General features: G+C 39.3%; 1 protein-coding gene across 8 annotated transcripts; it reads right to left on the reverse strand.

Annotated features, from left to right (window-relative positions):
* Window positions 1-2684: 2684 nt before the first annotated feature.
* Window positions 2685-26690, reverse strand: septin2.L (septin 2 L homeolog). 8 transcript variants are annotated; one of them, XM_018261729.2, is made up of 13 exons: window positions 26559-26690; window positions 17732-17762; window positions 17428-17545; window positions 14538-14624; window positions 12989-13112; window positions 12695-12829; window positions 9770-9887; window positions 8693-8794; window positions 7799-7944; window positions 6579-6665; window positions 6175-6232; window positions 5812-5897; window positions 2685-4030 (listed from the first exon to the last, which is right to left on the reverse strand). In XM_018261729.2, exons 2-12 carry the CDS (start codon window positions 17738-17740, stop codon window positions 5814-5816), a joined length of 1068 nt encoding a protein of 355 aa, XP_018117218.1. In that variant the 5' UTR covers window positions 17741-17762; window positions 26559-26690; the 3' UTR covers window positions 2685-4030; window positions 5812-5813.
* Between the last annotated feature and the right edge of the window lie 485 nt (window positions 26691-27175).

Raw genomic sequence — 27175 nt, forward strand, 5'->3', positions numbered from 1 at the left:
GACTGGGTCTGGGACTCACAATAGGCCCTGGCTGGCATTCCAACTACACAGAGACCCAAACAGCCCACTAAATAGTGACTGGAGACCCACACACATTAAAGGGATTGATCACCTTTAGGGTCAGGGCACACAGGCAGATTTCGACAAATCTCTAAGGGGCGAATAATCTCCCCAAACTAAATAAATCCCATAAATATAATCCTGGTGTGGGCCAATAAAAGGCCTTCACAGTACTTCACTATTTGCGGCCTTTTGTCTAATAGGCATAACTAGGGTTGCCACCTTTATGTCTGGCTGAGACCGGGTGGGGGCGTGTCTGTGATGTCAGTGGGCGGTGCTATGACATCATAGACAATCAAGGAAAACCGGGCAGGAAGTATAGACCCGGGCAGCCCCTTAAAATACCGGGCTGTCCGGGTCAAAACCGGACAAGTGGCAACCCTAGGCATAACCCCCGAAGAAGACTCCTGTCCTCATACATCGTTACGAGCGCCATTTACTACAATTGAATATCAGTAGATCCAATTTGGTAAAGCGGGTCACATAAGACGTTAATACACTATTGGCATATTCTTCTTTTCCTAGGCATGCAAGGAGCATTAAAAGCCATCGCTAACTATTACTTATAATCTCCCCGAACTGCCTTCCTGCCTGCTAAAATGCAAATCACCAGCGGGATGGAACTCGGAGTAATTCATTTTCCGAAGCGCCCAAAGTTTCCTTGTGAGAAAACTATTTTCCTTCTTCAGACACTTTTCAGCTTTCAAATTGGCCCCCATCGAAAAGCAAATGCTCTATAAGGCTACACATTTATTGTTTTAGCCACTTTTATTTACTCATCTTTCTATTCCGACCCTCTTCTAGTAATATTCCAGTCTCTTTTTTAAATCAGTGCATAGTTGCTAGGATAATTTGGACCCTAGCAACCAGATGGCTGAAGTTGCAAACTGGACAGCCTCTGAATAAAAAGCTAAATAACTTAATAATAACAAATAATACAAAATGAAAACTAATTGCAAATTATCTCAAAATATCACTGTCTACATCATACTCCAAGCTGACGTAAAGGTGATCAACCCCTTTAATGCTGTGACTTTTGTACATTAGACACTGGCAATAACTTTGTAGTCAGTCAGACTGGCAATAGCCAGAATCCTTGAACAGTCTTGTGATTAGGACTCTAATTTTTATTTTGCAAATCTTATTTGTTTATAAGACCCCTGTTTCTTATAAATCAATGCGCTTGGTAACTTGTTGGCACTATATAAATGTTGATGCACATCCACAATACGTTTGGCAATTGGCAGTGTTTTTACATTTGCACCATTGAGACCAGCAATAACAGGAGACTGGTGATAAATAGAAGTTCATGCTCAGTTATGAATGTACCTAAAGTGCCAACACAGTTTTGAAATAGCTTGTAGCCCATGCAGAGTTGCGGAAATCTGCAATAACTGGAGGCCTGTGCACTAGTGATGAGGGGATGCCCATACGCATGTTTTGGTAAATGCCAGACACACGTACTATCACACTGGCAATACATTTTACCCCAGGCCTGCTCCCTTTGCGGGGGAAAAAATGCCCCAGGCCAGTAGGGAAATGAAATGAAAAGTAGCAGCATGCTACCATCTTACTTACTTTTATCCCAATTATCTCTAGCATAGAGCAAAACCTGAACATTTTAATCTGCTGCACTTTACCAGTCAAGCAGTGGTGTAACTATAGATGAACCAGCCCAGGCTACCAATCATTAAAGAGCTGCTTCTCGCTTACCCGCGAGGAAGGAGAAGCAATTCGGGGCAGGGCATGGGCGGAGTCAGGGCAGGATGTGTCATGCCATCCAAAATCTGAAGCTGTAGCCAAATGCATTTAGATGGAATGCAAACAATTGCTCAGCTGTTACAAAAAAAAAAAAAATCCGTAAAACTCCTTGTGGTAGCAGTTGCTCACCAGCAATCATAAGTATCCCAGTTGGATACGGATACTGCAAGATATTCTGCCTAACCCTGCAAAACAGTTTTTTATCATACTTGGACTTTGCTTATGCCTTATACCACTTGACTAGCTCTATATACTAGATAGAGGGATACATAATTAACAGTACTGCCTGATTTATTTTAACTTGTGTCCATTTAGTACAGGAGGTAAAATTAGGATTCACATTCGGTTCGGCCTGGCAGAAGGATTCGGCTGAATGCTCTGTAAGGGTGGTGCCAGACAAGGTTACTGGGGGATATAAGTCGTCCAGCGACAAATCGACGCTTCGGGCGACTAATCTCCCCTAAATGCCTTCCCCCCGGCTAGAATGTAAATGGACAGCGGGATGGCTACTCGTGAGGCAATTTCGGGCAGGGTGCCGTCTACATTCTAGCCAGCGGGAAGGCATTTAGGAGAGATTAGTCGCCCGAAGAAGAGGCGATTTGTCCCCAAGTGACTAATCTCCCCCAGTAGCCTCACCTGCCACCACCCTAAGGCTACAAATGTATTGTTATTGCTACTTTTTATTACTCATCTTTCTAATCAGGCCTCTCCTATTCATATTCCAGTCTCTTATTCAAATCAACACATGGTTGCAAGTGTAATTAGTACCCTAGTGACCAGAGTGCCGAAATTGCAAACTGGAGAGCTGCTGAATAAAAAGCAGAAATACTCAAAAACTGCAAATAATAAAACATTAAAACCAATTGCAATTATGTCAAGCGTTTATTATCAAATTTACATTCAAATTGAAAATGTGATTCCTTTTCAGCCTAATTTCCTGTTGGTTAATTGAGAATTTTATTATACAATTGCCATTACAAAAGAAAAGTGCACAATTACAAACTACAACAATTTCTATTTTAAAGGCACTGCATTGAAATGAGATTTTTTATATCAAAGAATACACACGGATATATATACTCCTGGCAGCAGGATAAAAAAAGATACACGCTTATCAAAATGTAAAAAAAAAAGTTCTAGTAAAAAAACAGCATTAGCCCTCAAATACTCAAAATCTTATATATGAAATAGAAAAGAATGAGAGAACATCTCTAACCAAATTCCCCCCATGATTTACTGTAGAATATGTTTGGCCCCTGGGCCAACAAACAACTTGTGGAGGAGTGTGATGTGGGTTTCCAGCCTTTCTGTTCAGTATCATACATTTACAAGGTCTACAGAAGGCCTACAGAATTGTCCCCTATAGCTCCATATTTATCTTTGTTGACTAAGGTCTACAGAGGGCCTACAGAATTGTCCCCTATAGCTCCATATTTATCTTGGTTGACTAAGGTCTACAGAAGGCCTACAGAATTGCCCCCTATAGCTCCATATTTATCTTGGTTGACTATTTTTGATGCTGTTGATTCTCTCCATTCACTTGGCTGCTTTAGGGCGCTGATCAGTGAGATTCAAACTTAATCAACTCAATCTGGGTTTGCCCAGTACAGTAAGGATATGGAACAAGAGTAGAGGTTATTCTTCAATGCCACAAGGCATCCCCAAAAAATTAGGACAGCACTGTGTATAACGTAAAAAAAAAATTCTAGCATAAAACCTTGCAGGCTTCAGTTGCCTTGCAGGACATATACCATTTTTATATATTTCCAACAGAATTGGAACAATAGAATCTCGGTAAGTAAAGGGTAGTAGGGGGTTAAGGCTAGAAGTGCAGAAAGAGGACATTTTTCTGTTTAAAAGATGCAACAGGTAAGCAGATAATAGTATAGTCTATATCTACTGCTCAGCATACATGCCTGGCATCTGGATATAAAGCTGCATTATATTTTTATAGGTTGTGTTTAGAAAATGTGGAACATGTAACAGACAAAACAGACAGCGTAACAGCAAGTGGCATGTGAAAGATCCAAGCTCTGTGTAACTCATGTAAATAGAAAAAGCCCTGTGAAAAATAACTGGATATCAAGACAGTCAATTCACAAAATGTCAGTATGTATAAACCAGAATAAAGCACTTTGTGTACAGTACAGCAGGCCACAGGTGAATCCTTGTTAGCCCAATGCTTTGGCTCTTAATACTGATTGAAGACCTGCATAAACAAAAACATAAAAACATTAAGGGCCACTGTATCTTAAATGTGTCCTGCTAAATTGTTATTGGAAGCAGAAAGAAAGCTATACTTTAAAGTGAATTATACTCCATGCTAAAGGGGTTGTTCACCTTTGAGAACTTTAAGTATGATATAAAGAGTGATATTCTGAGACAATTTACAATTGGTTTTAATTTTTTACTATGGGTGTTTTTTTAAGTTATTTAGCAGCTTTCCAGCTATAGTTACGCAACTGCTTGACTGGTAAAGTGCAGCAGAGTAATAACCCAATTTGGTTGCTAGGGTCCAAATTACACTAGGAACCATGTATTGATTTGAATAAGAGACTGGAATATGAATATGAGTAATAAGGAGTAATAAAAAGTAACAATAACACTACATTTGTAGCCTTACAGAGCATTTGTTTTTAGATGGGGTCAGTGACCCCTATTTGAAAGCTGGAAAGAGTCAGAATAAGAAGGTAAATAATTAAAAAAAAAAAAAACAATGAAGACCAATTGTAAAGCTGCTCAGAATTGACCTTTCTACAACATACTAAATGTTAACTTGAATGTGAACCACCCATTTTAATCAACAACTTGCCTCCACAGACCTTTTTACAGATCAATGCTGGAGCTATTTTGACCGACAACTCGGTAGTTGATGTTACGTTCGGGAGGGGTGGCCCTATGTCCCAGTAGGTTGGCACATTGTATACATTTGTCCTAAGCCTGTCAACCTTTATCCCACCCTCCATTCATAATTTCAGATACTGACTCGGGCAGACAGTGGATAAAAGCTGTGTCAGATATCAACCTAAGTCCATAAATGGGGTCTCTGGGGACGCAGCCACATAGTTTATTCAAGGAAAAGAAATACAATTCCTGAAAATGTAAAAAAAAAAAATAAAAAAAAATGACAATTTCTTTAAAAATAATTATTCATTCAACTGGATATTTAATTAGTTGAATAAAAAAAAATAATATGTTGCTCAATCCTTATAAATAGGTTTGACTCGCAAAGGCTTAGGTAGCTCTACTTCCTTTCTATCTCTACTTTTGTTCCTTCACCCTACCTGTTTTGTTGTAACCTTTAAAGCATTCAATAAAAACGCTAAAAAAAAAAAATTAGTTATGGTTCGGTATTTGGCCGAATCTTTCATGAAGGATTCGGGGATTCAGCCGTATCACAAATAGTGGATTCGGTGCATCCATATCAGACAGTGTTAAAAGTGCATTTTTAGATTTACATTTAGCATGGTGTAATATTCTGAGATGATTTGCAAATGGTCTTCATTTTTTATTTTCTGCTATTTTTCCCCCCCTTTTTTTTTCAGTAGCTCTCAAGCTTAGAATTGCAGCAGCTATCTGGTTGCTAGGTTCCAATTTACCCTGTCAACCAGGCAGCATCATGAATAAGAATATAAATAGTAGAGGTACTGAATAGAAAGATAAGTAATAAAACGTAACAATAACGATTGAATTGTAGCCTCACAAAGCAAGTGTTTTTTGACTGCTGGAATCAGGGATCCCCCCATTTCAAAGTTGTAAAGGGGCATAAGAAAAAGGCAAATAATTCATAACTATTTTTTAAAAAAAAGACAATTTGAAAGATTGCAAATAGGATATTCTATAACACACTGAAAGTTAACTTAAAAGTGAACTACCCCTTTAACGTTAAAAAAAATATTTCCTATTGTTTTAGTTTTGTGTATCTCAATTTTTACACAGTAGTACAGAATATGCTGATGCTTTATAAATATATGTAATAATTCTTCTCACCATTACAAGTGCTGTGCATCTCCACTTTGACCTTGGATCTGCATTTGCGCCTGCATCCTCGTAATCATTTCCTGCATGCGACGCAGCTGCAATACACAAATAAAAATTAAACATAACAAAAACACTGAGAATGTTACACTCTTCTGTGGCCAAATATTCAGTTTCTTAGGACAGGCAAACAGCTATGGTAGGGATATCAAATCTGCATTTTCCTGTAAAACTATAGCCTACAGCATTCCCAAAATATTGCCTGGGAATTCAGCAATAGATGGAATGGTGCATGCTGAAGATCAACATACAGTTTGAAAAAGGTGGCAATTAAAGGAATGTGGAAATAGATAAAACTCAGTGTTTTATAGTTACCTCTGCTTCCTTCTCCTGGAGTATCTGGTCCTTAGTCACTTCCACATGTTCTACCTTGCTGCTGAAAGGTTGAAAACAGATTGGAAAACTATTAGAATTTTTATAATAAAAAATGCACAATCCATAACACGTTTTAGCAGTGTCTGCCTGAAGATGAGATATGTAATTACTTTAGATTTTTCATTGGAAAGCAGGATGGTGAATAAGGATGTTTTGACCACTGCTGTGTGCTGTCAGAACACTGCTGAAGTCTTAATGTCATGTCATGTCAAGATACTATGGGTCATAAAAACTTGGCACTGGGACCACAGTTTTGCAGTCTTACATTTAAAAAGCTTAGCAAAAATGGCTGTTGCAAATCAAACATGTTTAAGAAATATTCACAGAAAATCTCTGCACTGTACCTGGTAACGCCTTTCTTTAGACGTTCTGAGCGGAAGTTTTCATAGTGCAGATCCTGGGTTACCTCCTGCAGGTCCTGCATGTGTGTGCTAGAAGATGAGGGTATAAGCACATTGCTCAAGACAATAACAAAACCATGGCACAAAACACTTTTAGTACAATTGATTGTGAAAAACTGCAAACATGCAGTAAAAACGGAATAATGTCACAAACAGCAAAACATCATCACTGTAACTGTTTTCATACAAACCACTTATATGGCAACCACTAATGTAAAACTCATGGCAACCCCAAGCATGAAACCCATTGCATTTAAGAGATACTTACACCTGAAATTAAACCATTTTTACATCTATTATACTATTGACTTTGTTTTCTACTTATAAATTTTTCTCAAAAAGTATTTGCTCAAAGCTTTAACATTACCCATCTGACTCCCCGTGCTGGTCTATGAGGGGGCTGACATATTTCTGCAGCAGGAGTCCGTTAGCATTAGAAACTTTAACTGACAGGCTGAGATGGGACAGTCAGGTTGGCAAAACAGCCAGGTTTAGGAACATCAACTAAATATTTTTTACAAAAACAAAACTCTCAGAAAAAAAAACGATCAACATGACCTATAGGTAACTTTTAATGTACATTCATATTTTAAAAAGTAGTTTTTTAGTGTCAGTATCACTTTAATATTTGCAACTGTCACCTTGTAAAATGTCAGCATGGCAAACATGAAAACTGCAGCCAATGTTTCTGTCACTGCAGTACACAGATGGACTTGTCCATTTCCAGAAAAAAATTATCGATGTTTTGGAGCAATCCATTCATCCCAGCCTTGCCAAGGAAATAGTTTGCATGCCAACAGGCTCTGCGCCTGAAACTGCAATAGAAACTGTTGCTATGCCGTAGGAATTGACAGTGTGACTCAGACATGCTCTGGGCTGCTGTAAGTTACCTGCTCTTATGGACCAACTTACAATATAAATTCAGACTTGCATTATACAGAAACAAGTGCATTCAGATTTGGAATTGATAAATAATCAGAGCTACTATAACAGAGGATAGATTGATGATTTCATAAACCTTAGCTTCTCAGCAGCTGCCCAGAGCACACTGACAATGTGCAATTGTATTTTTTATGTGTTATAGAACAGTTTGTATTGCTATATTGTGATTTCCTAAAGCATCTCATGCACAAAGAGTATATAATCACAGAAAAAGCACTTACATCAGCATGGTCCTCAATTTCAGGAAGTCATTGTGTTCTGTGTTTTCCACTTCCACCACACCCCACGGGTACAATCGGCCTCTCACCTTTTTACCCTTAGCTTCAATGAGTTGGTTGGAACCAACAACTGTAAAAGGGATGCTGGCCTAAAAGAAATATTAAAATCTGTTCAGTTATAGACAAGGCAGGAGCCGAATTAACCTGAAGCCGCTGGCTGTCAAAACATGTAGCCCGTCCCCCTTCACCACACAATGTTATTACCTCTTTTTCAGTTCCAACTACTATAAAATGGAAGCGGAAACTGTAATATGTATGTTACGTTAAAGGCATGCTACGTGGAAGATTTGGACTACTTCGTTACGTTAAAGGCATGGTACAACAACGTACTTGTCAGTGTAGCTACACCAAGGAGTGGATTCGCTATTCTCTGTCTGCATACAAAACACAGGTGGAGGAAAGCAGGTCATACATATTATGTACCCTTGGATTTATAGACTTTGTGTTCTCCTCCTGAAACAGTCAGTGGGTTGTTACGTAGAAAATGGGCGGCAGCAAAAGATAACCAAGAAAATTGAGAGGCCATAATAGACTTTTAAATAGATATCAGGAAAAGTCTATGCACACGAAGGATTGACAGTGTAGAAATTGCAAAACTGTTTTCTACAATGTTCTTAACAAAGCTATTTTTTTTCCACTGATCTCACTGTAGTGTAATATAAATGCAATTTGCAATGTAACAGTGACATATTTCTTTAGGCACATCACAACATTCTATTTAATATGTTAATACAATCATTTGTGTTTTTTTTGTGTAAAACGAATAAAGCATGCATACATATATGGCCAGTGTCTTATTATTTTAAGATATAAGCGTCAACCAACATATCCACATACCTTTAAGAGTCTTGTTTGCTCCTTAAAGTCCTCGTCTTCATCTGACTCTGCATCTGGCAGCTGGTAGATTTTGATTCCATGTTCTTCTATTTCATCCAATACCTGAAAACACAGACTGCCTTTCACATCACCACCTTCATTTTGCACGGAAGCTTTTAGTTACACAGTCTAGGTCAAGGGCGATCTGATTCTTCACAAACATTTCCTATCAATGGACGATGTACTTTTCAAATATTAAGTGTTTTTTTTTTAAAAAAAAAGAAATATTGCTAAAACTAAATTTGTTAAAACCAGGGTCTTAACTACAGAGCTAGCAGACCTTGTGGCTGCAGGGGGGCCCAGAAGGCATAGGGGACCTCATGAGACCCTAATTAATGAGCAATTTCAACATATATTGGTAAACAAGGACAACCTTTGGATATCTTGGAGTTCCTAAAATAATTTTACATTGGGGCCCAGTAAAATCCACTTACACCACTGGTTATAACAGAGAAGGATTTTGATCACATGCACACATCAAAGCAGCATACATGCCTAGCATAATGGGCTATGCAGTACAGGTATGGGATCTGTTATCCGGACACCCATTACCCATAGACTACATTTTAAACAAATAATTCAAGTTTTAAAAAAAATATTTCCTTATTCTCAGTAATATTAAAATTTTAGGTTAGATTGTACTTTATCCCAACTAAGATATAATTAATCCTTATTCAAGGCAAAACAGTCTTTGTGGGTTTTTTTAATGCTTAAATTATTTTTTCGCAGATTTAAGTTATGGAGATACAAATTATGGAAAAGCGCCTTATACGGAAAACGCCAGGTCCCAAGCATTCTGGATAACAGGTCCTAAACCTGTATATAACCATTAGCTAAAGTGGTAGTATAGCCCCTTGTTCCAGATGAGAGAACAGAGTTTGTGGTAAACATGCTTTTTTTTTTTTTTTTTTTAAGTACACAACTCCTCCACCGTTGTTGTGACTGTTTTGTTAGCAGGGGTTTTATCTGTGCACTAGTAAATAAATGCCCCTTAAAAGGAAGGGTATTCGCCAACATCTGGATCTGTGTGCTCCTTACCCTTCGCTTTAGCCTCTCACGTTCCCGCAATGTCAAAGTATCCGCTTTGGCAATGACTGGGACAATGTTGACCTTATTGTGCAAAGCCTTCATAAACTCCACATCAAGAGGCTTCAGGCTGAAAAAAAAGTAATTATATTATACAAATGAAAGCATCTTTTGCAAATGTAAAAATTAGTAACCTGGTTTTGAAATGCCAAAATAATGTGTATGAATGTTTATTTTAATTTTAGGGATGCAACGAAACAACTATTTTGGATTCTGCCAAACCCCAATCGAAAGATTCGGCTGAATACCGAACTGAATCCTAATTTGCACATGCAAATTAGGATTCTGATTCGGTTTGGCCGCGCAGAAGGATTGGCCGAATCCTGCTGAAAATGGGCGAATCCTGAACTGAATCCTGGATTCGGTGCATCCCTATTTTATTTATATAGCTCTACATGAAAACACATCACTGTACAGCAGAACAATACATTAAAAGAACAGGGGGTCATTGCAATAATAAATACAAATAAAAACTATACAATGTCGCTGCTAGTCTATTAACCCAAAGAAATTCAAAAGTAAGTGAGTCGTTTTGCATGAGGTTTTCCATTCTTTCCTATAGCTGTGGTGTCAATTTTGGTATGGGGTTTCTTGTCAAAAAAGCTATGACAATTTCTACAACAAATAAAGACAAGATGGAGTTATATAATATAAGTTGCAACGTTTGCTACGTTAGCAACCATCTCATTGGTTGCTCTAGGTTACCCCACCTGGGCAAACATTGTGACTTTTATTACATATGGGGTTATGAAGCCTCATTTACAAAGGGTTGATATAAAATAAAAATCTCAACTTAAACTGAAAATAATATTTCAACTCTCACTTCATCAATGCAGGGTTGCATGAGTTAATTTCATGAGATATTATCTGAGACAAGGATTATATTTTCAGCTAAAACCTACATTGTTTTACATTCTTTTGCAAGTTACATTATATATATATATATATATATATATATATATATATATATATATATATATATATATATATATATATATATATATATATATATATATATATAAATATATAAATGTGAAAGGGCTGCGGCACACACTTACTGGAGTAAAGGCCCAGGTGCTTGTCAGAAAATTTTTTTTGTATATGCATGTAGAAAGCTGACGCACACTGGGACTTCTCAAAAATGAATCATTTTATTGGATCGACGTTTCGGTCCTCACATGGACCTTTATCAAGATGATATGTATATATATATATATATATATATATATATATATATGTGTGTGTGTGTGTGTTTTTTTGAGACAAACTTTTTTTAAAAGGTAATTTTCAGTTAATTAACTGTCTTACAAAAATGCTAAAGAGACATTTTACACTTATTCACATTCTAGGGTTAGAGAGAAACTGGGTCTTGTGCACTGATAATAGGCCATTACATTACATGTTACGTTTATGTACTGCAACTGAAAAAGGTCTGAAATTAAGTTTTGTGAAAACAATTGCAAAGCAGAGAGATAATACACATTTGATAATGTATTGGACGCACGGGTGTCTGCAGAATATTTTCTGTGGGGGGGCAAAGTTATCAATCACAAACAACCTGTTTATTTAAACTAAGCCTGTATACAATAACTAGATGCCAAGTTTGTATGAAATCAATTTATTGGCAAAACCCATAAAGTCACTCCCAAATTACATAATTGTATAACTAGGGGGGGACGGGACTGTTTAAGCAGTATAAATCATGAGAATGTGCTGCACTATACATAACACAATATGTAAAACCTATTTGAAGAACATTTGACCAGAAGCAGTCACAAGCGATCCAAGCAGGGACTAATAAAGGCCAAACACTCACTATATGGGTTATATGAGCCAGGGAAGAGCCAGAATATTAAGACATTATGTGAAGTGAGAGAGTGGTTAACATACACTGCTGAGGTGCTGGAGGATAATTCAGTGCACCCAGTGTGCCAAGAACATTTTGTGGGTGATGTTTATGGGGGTCCCCTGCAACGTAATTGCGCATGCGTAATTTGGAAAACAAATTGCCACGTGTGCTTTAGCGCAGGCGACTTTTTATTATAGTGGACGGGAAGACACGCAAAGGCAGTTCGGGGAGATTGTCGCCCAGGCAACTAAATCTCCCCGAATCTGCTTGTGTGGACTGACCCTAAACTGTTATAAATTGATGCATTAATTAATACATTTCTTATCTTTATCCCCGCTGAGCCAAATCCCTGGGTTTAATTAAAGACAGCTGTTATAATTGATGCAATAGTTGTTAATACTCCACATATGCTGCCGACAAATGTACCAACCAATAGAGCAAATAATAACAGTTCAGAATCTGCACCTGGATTACTGAGCTGTCGGAAGAACATTAAACTTTATTTTGTATTCATTTTGGAAATTAATACAAAACTGAAAGCAACTGAAAAAAAAGTCTATTTCTGGTGCACAATCTGAAGACAACTAGGGATGCACTGAATCTAGGATTCTCCCCGTTTCAGCAGGATTCGGCCGAATCCTTGTGTCTGGCCGAACCGAATCCTAATTTGCAAATGTAAATTAGGGGTGGGGAGGGAAATCACGTGACTTTTCATCACAAACAAGGACGTGAAAAAATGCACACTTTTTCCTTTCCTGCCCCTAATTTGCATATGCAAATTAGGATTCTGATTCAGTTCGGTATCCCAAATAGTGGATTCAGTGCATCTGGACAACTGAACTAAAAAGTGTTTTGTAGGTGAACAACCCCTTTAACATTTTATTTGAGAAGCACAAGAGCATATTTATGTAATACATTAAGAAAAGTAAAATCAGAATTGCACATGTCTATAATTTATCCCTTGAGACACATTTTGTGAATATACCCCATTGTTATGCACAGGATGAATATGTAAGAGCTTTACATACCCATGTCCAAAAGGAGAGATGAAGTAAAAACAACAATGGACTCTATTGTCCACAATGTGCCTTCTATTTAAGCCACTTTCATCATGTAGGTAACGCTCAAACTGGTTGTCCACATAAGAGATGATCGGTTTAAAACTGCATGAAAAAAAACAAGATATTAGATATATGGTACAGGTACCTGTACATAGTACTTTGGTGTGTTCACCCATAGCCCATGGTCCCTGAGTTGCTACAGTTTGAATAATAAAGGCCATTCCACCACAATTCTAACAATTTTCAAATGGCGACACTCACCAATCCACACAGTTCATGGCATCTCCATAGCCTGGAGTGTCAACCACAGTGAGACGCAGCTTCACACCCCTTTCTTCTATTTCTACAGTGGAAGCTTCAATGTCCACTGTCCGTTCAATTTTATCTAAAAAGAAAAAAAAGATTCAGGAAGGGAATTTAGGGTGCGATATACAGCAGTTAAATATGATCAAAAGTACAATTTAATTTCAAGAAACCCCTTAGTAAGAGAGTATCATTCATCCAAACATGGATGAAGCAACTCACTCAGTGGTGCAGAAAAGTGTTCCCTGTGTTTAAAACACACAACACTGAACAAATAAATGATTACTGATTCAAAGAATGTGTATTTTTCCAATAACACAAAAATAAAGGGCTTCAATCATATTGTATTATTTCTTTTCACGCTATCGGAAAAAACAGGTCCAAATGCCTCATCATAGGTACATAATGGGTGATGCAAAGGTGTTGTGTGAATTCAGTATGTTCTCTTAATAGTTAGACGAACATTTCGAAATCATTGGCACCAGTCCCTTACTACATTAAGAGTTTGTAATTTTAATTTTTCAAATGTTTATCTGCTGGGATCACCCAGCGAAAAACACTGGTTATTAGTTAGATCTGTAGGCCCCACTCCACCAGTGGCTTTTAAAGATCTGGTTTGCTCTTTAAAATCAACAGAGCATCTGGTACCCAATCAATTCTCATCTCACACGTAAGTAGAATGATTGTTTCCTGTTGGGCCCTAAGAGGAACAGCATAGAAAAGTAGGCTTCAGTAGAGGGACATTGTCTTTAACCCATATGTATGAGATTAAAGGAAATAAACATCCATGAAGATAAGTTATGTCTCAATGAATTAATAAATAGTGACTCATACAGGTATGGCACCTGTTATCCAGAATGCTTGGGACCTGGGGTTTGCCGGGGGCCTGTAATTCGGATTTTCATACCTTCAGTCTATTAGATAATCATGTAAACATTAAATAAACCCAATAAACTGGTTTAACTTCCAGTAAGGATTGATTATTTCTTAGTTTGGATCAAGTACAAAGTACTGTTTTAGGGTAGGACTACATGAACAATTCCGGTGCAATCGGACAAAACGCATGCGACTTGTCGCATGCAACAAAAATAAGGCAAGTAATAGAATTGTTGCATTGCGTCGCAGCATTGATCCGACGCAACACGACTGTTGGATGCAGATGCTGCACGATGAGTCTGCATCCGACAGTCGTGTCGAATCAACGCCATGCGCAGCGCGTCGGATCGCGCCAGAATCGTTCATGTAGTCCTACCCTTCCTATTACATAGAAAAAGCACTTTTTTTTTTTTTAGAAATTTGGATTGTTTGGATAAAATGGAGACCATGGGAGGCGGCCTTTCTGTAATCCAGAGCTTTCTAACAGATCCCATACCTGTATTTTTAAGCCTTTACCTGATAAAGCTCAGATTGGTGAGCATTGTGCCAAATCTAAAGTATCAAAATGTAACAAGGCTTTAGATCTACATTAAGCTTAAGCGTAATATGGCTGCAGAACAAAAACAATTACCTGCTGCTCCAGGAACTACCCTCTCAGGATACAGATCTGTCAAGAAGAGGCTGTTGATCAGAGTTGATTTTCCCAGCCCTGACTCTCCTGCAAGAACAAAAATAGTTAACTGTGAATATTTGGAACTTTCAGTTCTACTCTGCAGCAGGAAGTGTAGGATGAGAATGAAGTACTAGCCAAGCAAGTTTAAAAAGAATCTGAAATAGTGGAACAGAAGTCAAAACATAGCTGAAGCTGTCATATTTTTAGAAGATTCTAAAAGTGGAGACCAGGTTTCTCTACCAGTGTCAGTTGCATCAACCAACCAACACCTTGCTCAGAAAGCAAAGAGCATTTAGTGTTGATAGCCTTAATATTAGGGATGCACCAAATCCAGAAACCTTCATGAAGGATTTGGCCAAATTGAAAACGAATTTGCAAAGTTAAGGAAGGGTCAAAAAGTATTGATATTAAGCACTCTGTTCAGCCAGGAACTTGGATGTGGCTGAATTTGACTCCTGTTGAAAAAGGACAGATCCCAAACCGGATCCTAGATTTGGTGCATCCTTACTAGATATCTCTTACATATATTGTGCTTAGAGAAAAGACAACAGTCAGCTCTGCCCATCAAGAATTTAAAAAAATTAAACTTGCAAAACATTGCCATTGTAGCACCAGCTCCTGTATCTCCCACTCTGTATCCTACTTCTATATGTGCCACTGGGTTTAAGACAGGGAACCTTCTACAGAAGTACTTCTGCAGAGGTACAATGCTCTATATTATAGGCTCCTTTATAAACAACATAGAGCTATGGATTTTCTTTTTATTTTACTGAACATATAGAGCTGGGGTGGCTAATATTAACTGATAATTAGAAAACATGCTAATGCCAAAAGACCACTAACATTTTACCTTTTTGCTCTTGAGCCAATGCAATGTTACTTTGGATTATTGTTCTAATGAAAGAAAAACAGTTGCCTAAACTTCCAAAAAGCAGTATTTCTTTTTTTTAATATCTATATGTAGTTTGTGTTGAAGAAAAGCAGTCCCACGGGATACTACTATAACAAAGATCCAAAAAATATTAGTCACTGGCAGCTCCAATCCAGACCAAGGGGTAAAAAAACAAGAAAAAATATGAAGAGACTTTGTCCTGGAATGGGAGAACACTTTTTTATTATTATTATTATTATTATTTATGATGCTATGACCACCATACTTCTGTAGCTGGGGGTCAACCATATACAGAAATGAGAACAACACATGCCAGTATGCTATAAAAATGACATTAAAAAAAAATGTAAAGTGTAATGTGAGAAAATATTTTAGGGTCATATGTCATATGAAACAAAGACAGAGCTTTTTGGCCAAAGCTCAAACCAATTTGTTGTTCAAGACTAACACTAGTGTAACTACAGCTAACCAGGCCCCCCTGCAAAAAAAAAAATCTTCAGGGTGCATGGGTTAGCTGCGCGCATGCACACAGATTTCTCCTCCCCTCCAGCCCCTGTCCGAAAGCATCGGCTCCAACCCCATTAGCAGGGAGATTTCACTTCAGCAAACCTTGCAGTCCAGGCCCCCCTGATCACTGGGTTTGCTGTATTTTAGTTAAACCACTGCCTCAAAAAAAAAAAAAAAAACAATGTTCCTACAGTGAAGTATAGTGGTGGTGATCCTGCTATGGGGCTGCTGATCATCAGCTGGTATTCAGGATCTTATTTAAAAAGGGGAACTATCGTAAAATGAAAATGTAATATAAGCTTCATCATACTGAAGTAAGAAACTTTCTAAATAAAATACTCTGCATTGTTTCTGAAATAATCAAGTTTATATTCACTATTCCTCTCTCAGCATCTGTTTCTCTTCATTCTGTCTTCCTGCAGCAGTTGGGTGTTAGATGAATGATCCAATATACCTTATAGGAGGGCTCCTAGCAGATATATTAGAGCAGGGATCCCCAACCTTTTTCACCCGTGAGCAACATTCAGAAGAAAAAGGAGTTGGGGAGCAACACTAGCAAGAAAAATGTTCTTGGGGTGCCAAATAAGTGCTGTGATTGGCCATTTGGTAGCCCCTATGTGGATTGTAAACCTACATTGAGACTCTGTTTGGCAGTAAACCTGGTTTTTATGCAACCAAAACTTGCCTCCAAGCCTGGAATTCAAAAATAAGCAGCTGCTTTGAGGCCACTGGGAGCAACATCGTGTTGCTGACGAGCTACTGGTTGGGGATCACTGTATTAGAGCTTACTCAAATAACTGATTCCAGTACAAACAAAATCAAAGTAACTGCCTTTTGCACAAATTCTGCATGTAGAGAGACAGGATTTCTGGTGATTTTAATAGAGTGAGCGCTACTACATCTTATAGGCAAAATTAGCTCCCCTATAAGATATATTGGATCATTAATCGGACAACCAACTGCTGCATGAAGGCAGAATGAGGAGAAAACAGATAGTGAGAGAAATAGTCAAGATAAACTTGATTATTTAAGAAACAATGTAGAATATGTAATTGATTGTATATAGAAAGTTTCTTATTTCCATATGTTGGAGCCAATATTGAATTTTCATTTTCGCGATAGGTCCCCTTTAAACAGAAGGAAAGGATGGAGCTAAAAACAGAAAAATACTGCAAGATAGCCTGTGTGGAAAAAACACCAACTTAGGTTAAAAGTCGTCTTTCAGCTGGATAATGGTCACAACCACAAGTCCATTACAGTCCTAAGATTTTATTCTAACAAATCAGTATCATAGGAAGTTTGAACAAAAATATCACTGAGAAGAACATTTCAATGTAGGCATATTATTCAACAAAATGAGAAAACTGTACAGTAGTCTCAGTTCTTTTGCAAAGCATTGTGTATAGTCATACATTTGGAGCAGGAATGCATAATTAAGATCGTACTTACCCACAACCATTAGAGTGAACTCAAAGCCTTTCCTTACAGACTTGCGGTGAACTTGATTTGGAAGGTTGGCAAATCCAACATACCCTGGTGTCTCAGGATTGGTAAACTGAGCCTGTTGCTGAAAATGTAAAAAAAAAATAAAAAAATGCCAAAACCAAAAAACGTTATTTGTAGTAAAACCATGCACTAGCTTTGTTTTCATTCGACTCTTTTAAATCTCACATATAAAGCGCAAAAGGTTTTTAATATATAAAATACATGTGTGTTTGTGATTAAATACAGAGGCAGTGAAATAACGTTGTACCTTTGACATCTTCAAGCTTTATAAAATGTACCTGTTAAAAAAAAAAAAGGAAAATAAATCAATAAATAGCACAGTATTTTCAGAGGAAGAATGTGTAGATTAGTTCACTTCCTGGTATATAACACAACGCAAGCTGCCCACATCCTGCTTTGTATTTATGTCTTTGTGGGCCTGCATCCTCGGGTTGGGCTGGTTCAGGTTACAAAACAGAGCTACAAGTATGGTTTCCACACTTTGGTAATTAATTTATTGCTGGACCTACCCCCTTTACCCCCCCTGGTCTCTGACCTTTAACCTGTGGCCCTCCCCCCTTTGCAATCAAACAGCTGTAGGTTCAGGCAACAGAGGAACACAGAATTTGGGATCAAGCAGTTTTATATTGGCAACAGTTATACATTCTTCGGATTCCTATCATGACTGCTCTTTAAAGGGAAAGGGTTAGGAAAAGGACTGTTAGGCATTGCCAATACTTAAGATGTTCCAAGCACTCGTAACGTACATGGCAGTAAAGGTGGCCATACACAGGATGATAAAAGCTGCTTACAGACCATGTTGGCAGCATATGGGCTTGCCCAACAGATATCTGGCAGCAGGCCCGGACTGGCAATCTGAAGGTTCTGGTAAATGCCAGAGGGGCTGCTATAAGGTGCCATAGAAAGTCACTATTTAGTGGGCTGGTTGGGCCTCTGTGTACTTGAAATGCCAGGGCACGTTTTAATTCTCAGTCCAGGCCTGTCTGGAAGAAAATCTACCAGATGTAGAAGATCACTCAAATGTAAAACCGCATAATTTAAAAAGCATGCAAGGAATGCATTGGCTCATAGATGCAGTCCTCTCCAGCCTGCTTGTCTTGCATTTCTAAGGCATGCAATAAGGTTTCCCAGAGAAGATCATTCTTTGGCCTAGATGGGCCAAACGGTAAAAAAGAGCAGCACTCAGAAAGTAAACCATGCACTAGCCACTGTTCCTGTTTATAAGTGGTGCTGCGCAATAAACACCAGACACTGCTATACTCACAAACTGCCCCAGATCATAATAAGGAGGTCCTGTTAGAGAATGGTGAAGCAGATGGAAGATCCTTCTGTCACTACGCAGTGGAGCAGAATGCTGACAGAGCAGAGACCCTGATATGTAAGTAAGGTTCACACAGACTGACAGGAAGGAAGTGGAGCACATAATGTGGGATCACTCAGACACAACACTGCTTCCTGCACAGGCAGCCACAGACTTACACACAGCAGCTCATCTGCAACAGGCAGCTTCATTTCTAAACCTCGCATGTCATACCCTAAAGGCCCCCATACACGGGCCGATAAAAGCTGCTGACAGACCAAGTTGGCAGCTTATTGGCCCGTGTAGAGCCCCCCCTACGGGCTTTCTCGATCAATATCTGTCAGAAATTGGGCAGATGCTGATTGGACCAGCTAGAAAATCCCGTCGGATCGTGGACGCATCTTTTCTTTGATGCGGTCCCACGATCCGCTAGCCCGTTTAGCCTCAGTTGTGATCCGATCGTTGGGCCCTAGCGCTTTGATTTCCGAAGTTGTCTCACAAGGAAACTTCGGGTGACTTCGGAAAGCCGAAGCGATTCGTTTTCCCATTCATCCGGCGATTCGTAAGGCATTTGGCGTAATTAGTCGCCGGCAGTAGAGAAGATTTGTTGCTGGGCGACTGACTAATCTCCCCATCTGCCACCATCCTTATTTGTGCTGGAGCAAGCAACCCACAGAGCTTACTGAATTTTAACTCCCAGCAGCCCTGTGAGCCCTTGGAGGTTGCAGTTAAAGATCATGAAAGCTATAGGATGCTTATACTAATCAGGAAGCGAGCAATGCTAAATAAAGCCACAGAGATTAGTGATGCGCGTGTCAAGTTTTCCTTGTCTCGCACCTGATCACTCCATCCCCTCTATTTCTATACCCATGCCCGCACCGCAGAGACGTCATGAAATAGGCGGGGCAAGTGCGAGTCTATACATTTAAAGGCCAGATGCCAACACTTGTTAGGTTGCAGGAGGGAAGAGCAGAAGTGAGCGCTCAACCCGACCTAAAGATTTTTTTGCAGTGGCCAGCCTACATATCACCAATATAGATGTTATAGCAGCACAGTGACTTGGTAGCACCGCATTTAAGTTATTTTACGGACGTGCTCTAGGTGATTTTAATGCACTGCAATGGAAGGTATTTTTTGAGAATTGTATTTACTTGGATGACAAAATGCCTTGAATGTCCCATAGCTCAAATCTATTGGCTGAGGTCTGAATGCTTAATCCAATGAGGACCTTGGCATTGAAAATCTGAGGTTTTTGCAAACTGTGATCATGTAGGCCCCATACACAGACCTAGAAACAGTCTGCTTACCCTCTCAAGAGGGCAAAATCGCCAGTTAAAATCTGTCAGCATGGAAGGCCTGTGAGGATTTTCATATCAGATTAGAGCGTCTGCTCCAGATACACCAACGGAGATTAAGGATATGTCAAGGTTTTAAAGGGCCAGTTCAACTTGAAACTAATTTTATTATTTTGTACTAATCGTTATTTAAGGAATTTACTTGAAGTTGCCTTTATTGTTAAACAACTTTACATTTTGCAGCATGAGACAGGACTGTGTGAAATACCCCTTTTGTAAGCGAGCGCTGTCAGAGCAAATAATACATTGCAATGCTATAGTATAAACTGTGCCTTCGGGCCCTGACATTAACTAAGCAGGAAGAAAGGAAAAGTTCATGGCAGAAAAATGAAATAGTGCGTGGGATTTCCTACAGGGTAAAGATCTCACAATCTTCAACATGTGGGGGATTATGTCTCCAACCAGCCCTAGTGCTGGGAATCATATTTCCTAACAGATGGAATGCCACAAGTGTGACATGCAGTCGGACAAAAGAAACACTAAACAGTGATCGACCAGAAAATACGTCAATTAATATTAGGGATGCACCAAATCCACTATTTTGGATTCGGCCAAACCCCCGAATCATTCGCAAAAGATTCAGCCGAATACCGAACCAAATCCGAACCCTAATTTTCATATGCAAAAATTTTGACCGAATCCTACTGAAAAAGGCTGAATCCTGTCCGAATCCTGGATTCAGTGCATCCCTAATTAACATAGCAACTACATGGAAAAATTCACCTTTTTATTCCGCATTCAAAATGCTACCTTACAGGACAAAAATCCCAGCAACCAGAAAGCATATTTATTCTGAGGTTGTATTGTTATTACTAATCTTTATGTTTAGACCATCCGCTATTCATTTCAATCAAAGAACTGGAACCCTTGAGTAAAGCTGACCATACACAGACCAGTACAGGTATGGGACCAGTTATCCCAAATGCACGGGATCTGGGGTTTTCTGGATAATGGATTTTTCTGTAATTTGGCCCTTCATCCCATCAAGTCTACTAGAAATCCATGAACATATTAAATAAATCCAATAATGATTAATTATATCTTAGTTTAGATCAAATACAAGGTACAGTTTTGTTATTACAGAGAAATAGGAAATCATTTTTAAAAATTTGGATTATTTGGATAAAACGAAGTGTGTAATTCAAAGCCTTCTGGATAATTAGCTTCCACATAACAGATCCCATTCCCGTAATATGGTTTTGTGTTTGGTGGCCCACAGATCCTGACCGATATCCATGTACTATGGTTATTGTTCGATTTGGATACATCAAATGCCAACTCACCATGTCGGCCAGTGTGTGGTGCATCGGCAGATAAGGAAGTGAAAAAAAGATATTTGTACAAATGTATGAAACAAATGAAAGGTGGCCATGACCTGTGTGGACCCTTGTATGCTCCCATCTATTTGGCCCATGGGCTGATTAGTCAGAAAGTGTACCCAATCGATCCATTGCTGAACAACTGCAACAACAGCAAGAAGATCAAACTGCATGTGGTCCTTTGGTATGATCTCTGTTATATCCGATTGCCCTGTGTATGTCTGCCTTAAAATGGCACTCACAACTGGAAAACAGTTTACATTTTACATTAAAAAGCTAGAGAGCTAGGCCTGGATTTGTGGCAAGGCCTGGGGCCGGAAAAAGTTCAGGTGGCGTTATGCCATCCAGCCGCATTATTGGAGCACTGAGCAACCACAGCTTCCCAAAGGGGGGTGATGCGTGCGCAGGTAGGCAGGAGCTAGGACCTGGCGGATTAGGGGCACAGATGAGGAAGATCAGGGCTTGTAAAGAGCAAAAGGCTCAATGATCCAAGAAAATCTGAAGCTAAATAGAAATAAAGACCAACTGGAAATGTTCAAGTCTAGAGGAACTAAGGAAAGATGTCTATATCAGTATAACAAGGAGATGTGTGCAGGAGTTTATTGATTAAAAATGCATTAAGAGCTGGTAAAATGGACAAGTAATCTTCATTTTAGCTAAATATTGCAAACGTAAACTGCATATTAACACACTGATGCTAAAGCAGCCGGAACAGCACTAGTTACTGAAGCCTTAGTTGGTAAACCCATAGTAAACCAGGTTCCTCACTGAAGTGACAATTTCACTGCAGACAAACCAGTTTTATGCACAAAGCTGCAGTGGCTTGTCTTACTGGCACACAATGAGTGTGGTTACCAAGTTACACAATGAGAGATAAGAGCCTGGTTAGTAAGTACTATCTGCTATGTCAGAAGTTCATTCAAGATAAGCAAGGCCTTTCTTTTAAGCAGCAATGAAAACCTGGTGTTCCACTGGAAAAAAACATTTTTCAAGGTCATGAAAAGCAGTCACTAAGGAACAAATTTGTCTGCCTAAAAGAGGCAGCATAACCTGCAGCATACCCCCTTGTTTAACATGAGTGCAATAAATAGTGCTTGTGCTCTAAACACACTTTAGGCCTGTTGTTCAATCACAAACAAATCTATGGTTTTTCTTGAAATAAACAGAACAACCAGGTATATTGAAGCTACAGTTTAGTCTTCACAAAGTAGGTTATTAGATTAAAGAGGTTGTTCGTCTTTGAGATAACTTTTTAGTATGATGTAGAGACTGATATTCTGAGACCATTTGCAATTGGTTTTAATTTTTTATTATTCATGGTTTGAGTTATTTAGCTTTTTATTCAGCAGCTCTACAGTTTGCAATTTCCGCAATCTGGTTGCTAGGGCCAATGATCCCCAACCAGTAGCTTGTGAGCAACATATTGCTCCCCAACCCCTTGGATGTTGTTCCCAGTGGCCTCAAAGCAGGTGCTTATATTTCAATTCAAGGCAAGTTTTGGTTGCATAAAAACCAGATGTACTGCCAAACATAGACTCAGTGAAGGTTGACAATCCACATAGGGGCTACTAAATGGCAAATCACAGCTCTTATTTGGCACCCCAGGAACATGTTTCATGCTAGTGTTGCTCCCCAACTCCTTTTACTTCTGAATGTTGCTCAGGGGTTCAAAAGGTTGGGGATCCCTGATTTAGAAAAAAGACTGGAAAAAGAAGTGGCAATAACAATACATGTGTAGCTTTACAGAGCAGTTGTTTTTAGATGGGGTCGGTGACTCCCATTTGAAAACTGGAAAGAGTCAGAAGAAGGCAAATATTTCAAAAACTAAAATATAAATAATGAACACCAGAAGGAAAGTTGAGTAGAATTGGCTGTCCTATAACATACGAAATGTTAACGTAAAGATAAACCACCCCTACCCTTGTCAATACACAAGACCAACCATGAAATGTTTCCCAATATAACTTAAAAAAAATTGATTTTTCATGATTAAAACAATAGGCACAAAGAAAATTCAACACAGCCTTATTTATTGCACTAATGTTGAACAAGGAGTATTGTTACCACTTTAATAGCCTACTACTGTATTGTAACATTCCATTGCAGCAGTGTTACATATACACGGCATTACATTGCACACTATGCCAGTTTACACATAGGAGACCAACTATTAGGAGTGAAAGGTGATGACGATGTCCAAGCCCTGATTCCTGTGGGATACAATAGGTACTGAGAATGTGATCAGGCATGAAACCAGCGATTAATAAGCACAAAATGTCACCTAAGTATAGTGACTAAACTGGAACCCCTGTCCATTTTATCCTGTAACAAGTATTATTTTTAAAGCACCGTTCTTAATTAAACCCAATCAATCTACCCACATACCCCAACTTCTGCATGTGGGATTGTGCACTGTCCCCCTTTTTTTTTTTTTTTTTTTTAAAGGAACAGTTACACCAAAAAAGCATTTTAAAGTAATAAAAATATAAAGGTATGGTTTCTCTGCACAGGTAAAACTGGTATTTGTTTCAAAGACTATTATAGTTTATATAATGAAGAGCACTGCGTATCTTGTTTGCGCTATATAAATAAATGATATAATCAAGCGGCTGTGCAGCCATTTAGTCTGAACAGGGATAAAAGTTACAGGCAGATAGATTCTACAGAGCTTTTCAGGTTATCTACTATGTAACCTGTGTGTTTTCTTCATTTTCATACTGAATGGCTGTCCCATATATAAACTATAGCAGTCTTTCTGAAGCAAACACATCAGTTTTACCAATGCAGAGCAACAGAATATTATATTTTCATTACTTTGATACTTTTATTTTTTGGTTTAATTTGTGTCCGTTAACATGGGGCAGCCTGTCATACAGAGAAAAAAAGATGAGGGGGACAAATACCCCACTTATCTTCATTGCCCTAAAACTAGCGCTAAGTTGCTCTGGCACTGGTGCAAAGTTCCAGCTACGTCAGTGTATTTTTCCCCAGTGCTTTGACCCATCAGGCTATGTATAGATTGAGTCATTTTAAAGCATTCTCCACCCAAAAACTGCATACCGTGCAAAATGAAAGAAAATACAGTTCCAAGCATCTTTACAATAATTCAAAACCACCAATGGGTTTTAGGGATGCACCGAATCCAGGATTAGGTTTGGGATTCTGCCTTTTTCAGCAGGATTCAGATTTGGCCGAATCCTTCTGCCCGGCCGAACCCGCAAATTAGGGACGGGGAGGGAAATCGCGTGACTTTTTGTCACAAAACTAGGAAGTAAAACATGTTTTTCCCCTTGCCACCCCTAATTTGCATATGCAAATTAGGATTTGGTTCGGTATTCGGCAGAATCTTTTGCAAAGGATTTGGGGCTTTGGCCGAATCCAAAATAGTGGATTCGGTGCATCCCTAATGGGTTTATAAATATAATTGCTATTGAATGCTGGCCCAGACTGACTATCTGTGGGTTCTGGGAAAAGCCAGAGCGACTACTGTAAGTTGCCATAAACAGTCACTATTTATTGGGCTAGCGGGTGCTGTTAAGTGCCTCTGTGTTAGTGACGTGCGGGTCGAGTTTTTCCTGACCTGCACCCGCTCGAAGCCAAACCTCCCTCCACCTGCCTGCTGGCTTCCTTTTATAGTCCCGCACATGATGTCACAAAAGGGGCAGGGCGAGCAGGCACGCGGCTATAAAGCCAGCAGTTGAAAGTGGTGGAGCGGGGAGAGCAGGAGAAGAGCTTGACCCACACCCGCTTACTTTTATAGACCCGCACTACCCTGCCGATGACATCACAAAAGGGGCAGGGCGAGCAGGCACGCGGCTATAAAGCCGGCAGTTGAAGGCGGTGGAGCAGGAGAAGAGCTTGACCCGCACACCTTTTATAGACCTGCACTACCCCAACGATGACATCACAAAAGGGGCAGGGCTAGCAGGTATGTGGCTATAAAGCTGGAAGCTGAAGGTGGCGGGCGGGGAGAGCAGGAGAAGAGTGCAAACCACAAAGGAGAACGAGGTAGTGATGTGTGGGCCGGCCTGATACCCGCTGGTTTACCCACAGGTCAGGCGGGTTCAGGCCAGCCCGCACATCACTAGTCTGTGTACCTGAAATGTCAGGGCCTATTTTGAATCTCAGTCCAGACCTGATTGAAAGCCGTCTTTATTTTATTCTGTTTTGTTCTCTAGTTCTTGCTGCAAATCAGTTCTCACACAGGTATGTTAATCAGCTGGCCTCTGCTTTACGGTTTCAGGAGCCACAACTAGCACTGGAGAGAATATAGTGAATAAAGTACCCCCTCTTGTAAAATATAAGGATATTATAAGTTACCGAGGAGTTTCATGACCATATAAAAACACGAGGCCGAAGGGCGAGTGTTTTTATACAGGTCATGGAACTCCGAGGTAACTTCTAATATCCTCATATTTTGCAACTGGGGGTACTTTATTTATTATAATACACAAATTTCAATGAGTCATGTGACTGAAATGACATCAGAACTCACCGTTTATAACTCATGACATCAGAACTCACCGTTTATAAGGATATAATTTACAGGATATTCATGGCTTTTGTGTATTATAGAATGATATTGCTTTATTGGCCATTACAATTACACATCAAAGATAAAACCACTGAAAAATGTGTAAAGTTGCAATAATCAGTGCTGGGGAGAAGGAGCCTCAATAAGGTCTGAGAGCCAATGGAAATGCACACAAACAGCTATAAATGCCCAAAAATCTCTCTGACGGTAATGGTATGTGGAATCACCCTCCCTATATGCTTTGCTCATTCTCTCCCTTCATTCGACTCTATGGAATGCCCAAAGCCCCCCCTCCCTGCTCAGAGACGCCAGGGCCTAGACTTCCAAGCTGAGCGACGCGCACATTCTCTCAACGCAAAACACAGCGCTACAGAATGCGTCAAACTGCTGATTAGGTGATAAAAGCAGCCGCATCCCTCACAACGACGCGGAGAGATCTAAAGCTGGAGGAACGCACCTCTGAATGGACATGCCGGTATATTCATGCGCGGTGCTCCGGTTATAATAAGCAAGTGTGCACGCGTAATTACAGCCAACACGCCCAACAGCACAGACCCATTTCTTACCTCCCGGTTTCCGTACAGAACCGCTGTTCGCAAGCCGCAACCTGTAGCAAAGGCGCCCGAATGCCAGCGGTGCTACAGCGCAGCCAATCAGCGGAAGCCGAACGTCCAGCCACGTCGATTAACCAATCAGTGCTTGGCAAGGTCTAAGTGAGCCAATCAGTAAGGGTTCATAACTATGCTGAAGGCATGCCCCATGTTAAAGGGGAACTGTCGCGAAAATGAAAATTTAATATAAGCTTCCTCATACTAAAGTAGTAAACTTTCTAAATACGATCAATTAAAAATTCTACATTGTTTATGAAACAATCAAGTTTATATTAACTATTCCTCTCTCAGCATCTGTTTCTCTTCATTCCGTCTTCATTCAGCAGTTGGGTGTCAGATGAATGATCCACTATATCACTATATCACTATATTGATTGTATTTAAAAAGTTTCTTATTTCAGTATGCTGAAGCTTATATTCAATTTTCATTTTTGTGAAAGTTCCCTTTTAAGCCCTACTCAGAGTTTAGGGTTGGCGCTGCTGAGAATGTAATGAAATGCTTTTTCTAGTAATGGGACAAGATATGGATGCCATGCATATGTTTGTAAAGTTACATTCTTTGCTAGCACATA

This window comes from Xenopus laevis, chromosome 5L (assembly GCF_017654675.1).
Source record: "Xenopus laevis strain J_2021 chromosome 5L, Xenopus_laevis_v10.1, whole genome shotgun sequence".
Taxonomy (NCBI): Eukaryota; Metazoa; Chordata; class Amphibia; order Anura; family Pipidae; genus Xenopus; species Xenopus laevis.